The 7,599-nt window shown below is 35.6% G+C and overlaps 1 protein-coding gene across 1 annotated transcript in view; it reads right to left on the reverse strand.

Annotated features, from left to right (window-relative positions):
* Positions 1–7,593, reverse strand: part of ATG2B (autophagy related 2B) — a 33,263-nt gene extending 25,670 nt beyond the window's left edge. The window contains exons 1-6 of the mRNA XM_010711893.1: positions 7,380–7,593; positions 3,814–3,976; positions 2,774–2,926; positions 1,826–1,928; positions 728–890; positions 81–260 (exon numbers count right to left, since the gene is read on the reverse strand). Coding sequence (XP_010710195.1) covers positions 81–260; positions 728–890; positions 1,826–1,928; positions 2,774–2,926; positions 3,814–3,976; positions 7,380–7,541 — 924 coding nt within the window. The 5' untranslated portion in view covers positions 7,542–7,593. The remainder of the gene's footprint in view (positions 1–80; positions 261–727; positions 891–1,825; positions 1,929–2,773; positions 2,927–3,813; positions 3,977–7,379) is intronic.
* Between the last annotated feature and the right edge of the window lie 6 nt (positions 7,594–7,599).

Raw genomic sequence — 7,599 nt, forward strand, 5'->3', positions numbered from 1 at the left:
TTTTTTGTTGTTGTCATGCAGTAGAAAAAAATAAAGTCTTACGTGACTATTAATTTAAACATCAGGAAAGCATGACTAACCTTAGCTCCAGGAAGTACTTCATTTTGCTTTAATGTTAGGCTCAATTCAATTCTACCAATCAGCTTACTGATCTGTACAGGATCAGAAGGAGTAATTTCTGGCAAGTTCCTTGTTAATTGTGGATGGGGCTCATAATTGATTTTTGGGTTCCAGCTGGGTGAAAGCTTTGGTTCAGTTGCCTTGAAATGTTACACAGAGAGGAATTAGAATGTATGTCATTTCTTATCAAAAAGACGTAAACATGCATAAGCTTATCACATGAATAATAGTTATAAACAAATATAGATTTGACTGTACTATTAAAACATACTTATTAATAACTGTTAAGAAACAAGTAAGATCTGAAACATCAGGCCTTCACAAAAATTGGAGCAAGTTTCCACAGAATATTAACTTAGAGAGTATTTCCACATATTAGAACTAGCATCCAGATTCCAGTACAATACCACCTTAAATTTTACTCAGTCCTAAAGACTCTATGTTCTTCCCCCTTGCCAAAACTAACAGAAGAGATTATGAAAGTCACTAAGCACAGATTCAAGTAGAAGTTTAATTTCTATATCCTCTAGAATGAATCTAATATATAAGCAAACATTCCATTCTATTCTTCATCACGTGACATTTTACATATTGCATTTAATTTTACCAGCTGTGTAGCTGAACAGACTGGGGAGGACTTTGTTGATGCGGGAAACTCGTCCCAGAAGAAAGAGACACCTGAGAGCTGAAGTAACTTGTGAGCAAAAGCTGTGGGCTGATGCACATTAATTCCAGAGCACTCATCAGCAGTTTCATCACAGTACATAGTTCTGGGAGACAAAAGCAAGGAAATAAAGATGGTAGGAACATGCAAATTTTTACCTTTATTGTGCCATATAGCCTCTAAGTTTGTATATACTCTCTCTCTTCAGACTATTTACAATGCCGTTGACTGTCCTGAAAGGAGAAACCACCACTCTCTGGGAATGGGTGGAAATCTTGAGTTTTCTACATGACAAATGCAGCATGCTTTCAGTGTAATATATCCTAGATATTACCCTAGAACTTATGTCTAATCTGATAATAAAGAGCCTGTGCAACACTTCCATACAAATGTTTCCATTGGGACATACATAACGCTTGTTTCAGAACTGTGACTTTTGGAAAATCTACCACATAACATCTTTATGTAGTCTGTAAACACTACCTGAAAGAAATATTCTGGAAGTCAGAAGTAGAGAGAATGTATTCCAATTCCATAAATTTTCTGTGCGATTACATTTCTTACATTATAATACTGAGATGTAGAATAAACAGCAAACTCCTGAAAAGTTTCCACATAACAGAATTTGCTGTGGAGAAACAGATCTGCTGTTCCATAAATAAAATGTATCAAACATCAAAACAACATGCTACTTATTTCTTTCATGTGAGAGGTCGCCTCATCTGCTAGTACTATTCACTGACATTTGAACTTCTGAGAAATGGTGTTCATAAACTGCAGAAGTGGTCATTAACTTGTCATTAGAAAAGAAATCTAGATCTCTTCTGATTTGATGATTAAATATTTTAGCTTAAACATCTTAAACAGAAGTTCAGTGGAGAAACTCTTTACTGACTTTCTAACAGGTATTCTTAACATGGTTGCTGAAGAACTACTGTCTAACTGTATGTAAAAACTGCACATGGGTACAGAAAGTGGCAAGAAAATGTCCTTTAAACAAAAACAAAAAAAAAATCAACAGATTTCTATTAAAATTTTTACCTTTCAATTCGAATTTCAAGCGCAGTTCCACTTTTAGAATTTTCCGGCACGTGTTCGATTCGCAGAACAGTATCTAAGAAGGTAACTTTCACTCTTCGTAGTACTTAAATGAGAAAGTTAAAACAGCAAAGTTACTTTACTCAATAATGACTTTTATAAACCAAATGAACACTTTAAATTGGGGAAGTTCTCAATGAAAATAAATTGCAAAATTCAACGGCAATGTAAACTACCATTAAATGTCTAACACACACATTTACATCGTGCAACCAACCTTCAATGCAAGTGACAATTCAAACCAAGTTGTTCTACACCTCACCATGGATGAACCTTAAATCACCTGCTTCATTTTATCCACATTGTCTAAATGCTTAAACACTGCCATGTGTTGTTTTACTTTGCTACTTCTATTTCAAGAACCAATTTTAAAGATTTCCCTTAGCTCAGACATTCTAGCACTAGGCTCTCCACTGCATGATGTGGTCATCAGTCCTAATTTTCTTCCATTTAAAAACACGCAGTTTCTAAAGAACATCTAGCAGCATAGCGTGATTAGAGATTGAGAACTATGTCATAACAGGTCAGTTTTCTGGAAAAAATGTTTGAAAAACTATTGTTTTTTCTTCAAAAACATCACCACTAACAACAAGGGACTTCACCAATCATTCTCTGAAGCAGATATTTACCTGGATGTGCTCCGGTATAAACAAAAGCCAATTTGGCCCCGAAAAAGGGCTCATTCTGTCCACTGAAGGGATGCACAAATACTTTTGTAACTATACCTGTTGTTTTTTTTCCCCCTCCTGCTTTCCTATTTAAGCTTTACAATAAACAAGTGAAGACATGCAAGACAAGTTATAGTGAACGAAATGTCATTTTGTAAAACCAAATCACAACATAAATTGATAATCTGTGACATTCATTCAGACCTCAATAATGAATTCATACCTGTTTCAATAGTTTCCGCAAATTTTTCAAGTCCTTCAAAAGGCTGGGATCCTTCTCCTTGTTCATCTGTCAATTTTTGGCTAAGACACTCCTTTGCAAGTTGCATACTACTGGTCATAAAACTTGACCAATACATAGGTTCAGAGCCAGATGCTGCAGAGTAAGAGAAATATTAATAAATTTGGCTGTAAAAATTTTGAAACAATGAGAACAAAACAAAATAAATTTGGCACAACAACAACAAGAAAAGTTTTATCAGATTAGTAAGACATTATGATCTGTCTTTAAGGGATATACTACTTCAAAATCCCTTTAGATTGTATTGGCATGATTCTGGTACTTGAAAATTCAATATAAATGAGAAAACCAGAGTGAAGAGTAACCAATATTCAAGACTGGCTTAAGTGAATAAGTTCACTTAAATATTACTGTATTGGTATGACTTGCCGGCATAATCAGCAAAATGAAATCAAAAGAAATTATTGTCTTTACAAATTATTTTACAGTTTCCTATTATATTTGAAACATACTCTAGTTGAGAAAGGACTAAGTAAAGTTTAAAATGTTATTGTAACATATTAACTTATGAATGCTTTAAACATCCAGACCTGAATTAATACCTGTAAAATAATAAAACAGCAATTCAAAAGCAAAGCATGTACTAAGCTGAACAAAATTTTTAGCAATCAAATTAATTTAACTGAAACTCCTATCAGCTAATGCTGAGCACAAATGCAAACATGATAAACAGACAAAACATTCCAGCTTAGAATTCAGGGTAAAACTTGCATGACGTATTTTTTCTACTATTAGTTATAATATACTCTGCATCAAGTATAACTAAACGAATGTGAGTGAATAAATAAAGCTGTCTTCTAATATTACCATTCTTTCAAAGCAGTAATTTCACATCAGAACGTAAGATTGCACAAAATTTAGTTCCAGTTAAATAAACAAGAATGAGTTGAGGAGCATGAGTAAGTAAGTTACTTGAAATATCTTGCAAAAGAAAGGAATGAATAAATAAATTACAAGCCTACCAAGCCTTGGTCTTGGCCTGAAGACCATCTCTAATCCTTTTAATTCTAACGCACAGTTATCCTGTAGCAATGAACCCCATGGAACAGATAAAGAAATTGACTGGATAAAACCATCTGTGACTTCTAAAGGTGCATCTGCAGACTCCAGGATCTCATTCAGACACTAGAAGGAAAAAAAATAAAAATCAAAAGAGGAACCATATAATTTTCAGCATATTAACAACAAAATATAATGCATATATATTATACACTTGTGCATATAAAGCATACACTAAATATAATAACAAAGAAAACAAATCAAGCTATCAGAAAAGGAATTCTACTCAGAGAGACAATAAACCAGTTATTTTCAAGTATTTTGATTCCATTGCAATTTGTTTTCCACTTAGTTCTAAGCTTTCAGCATAATACAGTTTTACCTCTGAGTACTTGTATAACCAATGCTTCTACAATACATCAATAAATTCTGTTATAACTCTGGTATAACCTATTCATTTTCTGGCAATACTTTCAGACAGTGAAAAACAGGCTAAGAGTAAAACCACCACAGGTATCTGGCTTCTGTGACAAGACTATTTCATAAGACCTTAATTCCAATGTGTTGCTTGTTTTAGTTTTCTCTGTGATAATTGGACACTGTATCCAAATAATCATTCCTTACTGCATACTACTCTTGCCATTTCTAAATAATACTTAAACTCATTTAAACTTATGCTCAGCACTAGTTTAAAATTTTGACAATCAAAACTCGGTTTGTAGACCAATATTTTACAGAAACTGCTCCATTATCATTAATCAGATCTGCTATAGTGATATTATAAACAAACCTACAATCACACTGTCCTAAGTAACACCAAGAATGAAACTCATTACAAAAAAGGAAACAGCTCTGAAGATGTAACTCAGGACTTTGACGCTGCCCAAATCCTCAGAAAAGGATCTTTTTTGCACTATAGAGCTTTCACTGCAACCATGAAGTCCAAAGAGCCAACTATAAAACTCAGCATACTCCTGTCAATACACACATGCACTAAAATGTACAAACCCCCTTGCTTCTGCTCTGATTCAGAAGTTCAACAGCTTCCATTTTAATTAAATAAGCACCATCAAGGCTAATAAAACAAAATCTAAGTCAAAACCAAATTTGGTGAGTGTAACTTCCTACACAAGATCCTACAAAATATTTGGTTGCAGTATTATTTGGACATAGTATTCGACAGATAAAAACATGTGGTTTCGACCTTTCTGTCTTGAAAAAAACCGACTGATTTTTATACCAAAAAGTGTAAATTTATGATTAACACACAAATAAGGATTTAAAAGATGTTTTCCATTTTTAAAACGCTGTTCCATAGGATCACTTAAAAATAAAAATGAACTGAAAAACTTTAGAAAACAAGATCTTTCATTATTAAGTCTTCAGTTCTACCTGTCATGTTAATTTGCTGCTCTGTTTACATTCTTAGTAACTTTGCTTTTAGAATTTGTTTACTTTTCCAGTTTCTGTTCCAAAGTCTACTCAAGAAGTAGAAAAAGACATCCATTTCTAAAAAACAGGGCCTGAAACAGTTCTGTTAGGAAGTTATAAATCAAAGTACTAGTAAAGATTCAGAGACATTAAGACCTTATTTTGAATTAAATGTATTAATTATAAATAATATCTGAAGATTAAAAAAAAAAAAAGAATTAATTTAGCGTGAAAACCTTATTTGAAATAATTACCAAATAATTTAAATTACGCAGATCTTCATAGATAAATTTGCTATAGAAGGAAGTGAACTATTGAAAATGATTTTGAGTAAATCTGACCTCTGAAATCTTTTTGCTACATTGCAACAAAAATATTAAAGTACGCTCCCTATTAAACAGAAATTTACTATTTTAAAGGGGAAAAAAATATATATATAATATATATATGTATTCATATATAAAGCATTTTTATATCAATTGTTCCCATAAAGAAGTAATTAGATCATTCTAAGACAAATTTTAAGAGTGAAGCACAGTCATCAGAACTTGCTCCCATATGGGTCTGAACACACAGAGCTGGAATTGCAGTCATACCACCAACTGAAGCACTATTCAGTGTATGTTAAAATTCAACCACAAATAATGTGGGTTATATTCCAACTTTTCTAAACAGCACAGGAATCAAAGAAGTTACAGCAACAGCCCCACACATTCCTACTATCTCTATAAGCTATAAACACATGTACAATATTGGCTAAAAGACCTATATTAAGATGAGTAAAAGTATCCACAAAAATGGATAAGACAACGAGCAAGCCACACTCATTCTGGTGATTCATCAAGAACCAGTTTATGATCACTAGAAGGAAACAGAGCTTCCACAACATCTGTTTTGCAATCTGTCATACATGAGAGTCACGTGCAGAGAACCTTAAACGTGTCATTCATTGTTTACAAGTCAGAAAGACAAATACTAATCTACAAATGGGAAAGATAATCTGAACATCAGCATATATGCATTTAATCACTCTGTATATACAATTAACTATTCATTTAGTACTGTCTGTAACTGCCACAGTTTCAAAGTACTTGTATTTTAAATAATGAAGACTGCTGTGACACCCACTAGAGGGCATAACATTTCAATTAAAGCCTCACACAAGCAAACAGAAAAAACCACCAAACAATAACAAAACCTACACTAAAATGCTGGTCATGCTGAGCATTTCAGCAAAAATCTGTCTTCTGCCACTTTCAAACTTACTTCATATAGAAACTGGAAAAGAACTATGTGAAAACCTCAGGCATTTACAAGCATTTTAAAATAATGCAGTATACTAAAAACAAGTTTTGAAAGCAGTATGTAAAGCAGTAAGCCTGTGCACTTAATCATATACGCTGCCTTGAAAGTCAATGAGTGACGCACACAGGTGCTTAAGGCTCTTCACAGCAGTCACTGGACTCACAGGTACAACCAAGTAACATTGGTAATTAACCCCAGAAACTTTACGAAATACTACAAAGAGGGATGCAGAACTGTATTACTACAGCAGGCTGGAAGTACACGTGTGTATGTACAGGTGTATACATACACGTATACGTTTATAAACATACACACCAGGACTGAATAAAGCTTCGGCTGGCTCTAAGCATGGCAGCCCACCTGCTGAGCATGCGCAGCTGAAAGCAGCTACACATTTCCTGTCAACACAGACCTCCAGCATTTCAAGACCAGGCTATGCAGAGGTCTAAAAACAGCCCCGAGTTCAGCACGACACTGTCTGTAAGAGCTAAGCTGCCTTCAAGCTGAAAACAAATGGCAGTCAGAGCAGGGATCGCTGTGTTTATGTCATCTCTGCTAGTAGCCAGTACACCAGATCCTAGGCAGTCACACGAGCAATTGCTGATAGTCTGGGTAATATTAGCTCCTCCTCCTCCCTGCCACCAACTCTCGCCTTTCTTTACACTGCCAACGCTTCTCCCCCTTTCCTATCATCAACGATAACAACAAAACCGGGTCACGGGGACAGAGCACCGGGCGGGTGCAGACGAGGGCAGCGATCGGCGGGTCCCTCGGGCACAGAGGCGTCTCTTACCCACTTGTCCAGAGGGACCTGCGTCAGAGAGCCGGTGCCCTGGTAGAGATCCAAGCTGAGCTGTTCCAGGCTGAGCTTCTCCTGCAGGAAGTGGCCCAGGTACCTCTGCAGCAGATACCTGCAGGCCCTCTTCTTGATGGACTCTGAGAACGGCCACGGCATGGTGGCTGCACGCTGGGAGCCGCGGGGCCGGGATCGGGACGGGGCTGGGGCCGGGGCG

The sequence above is a fragment of the Meleagris gallopavo genome, chromosome 5, assembly GCF_000146605.3.
Source record: "Meleagris gallopavo isolate NT-WF06-2002-E0010 breed Aviagen turkey brand Nicholas breeding stock chromosome 5, Turkey_5.1, whole genome shotgun sequence".
Classification (NCBI taxonomy): domain Eukaryota; kingdom Metazoa; phylum Chordata; class Aves; order Galliformes; family Phasianidae; genus Meleagris; species Meleagris gallopavo.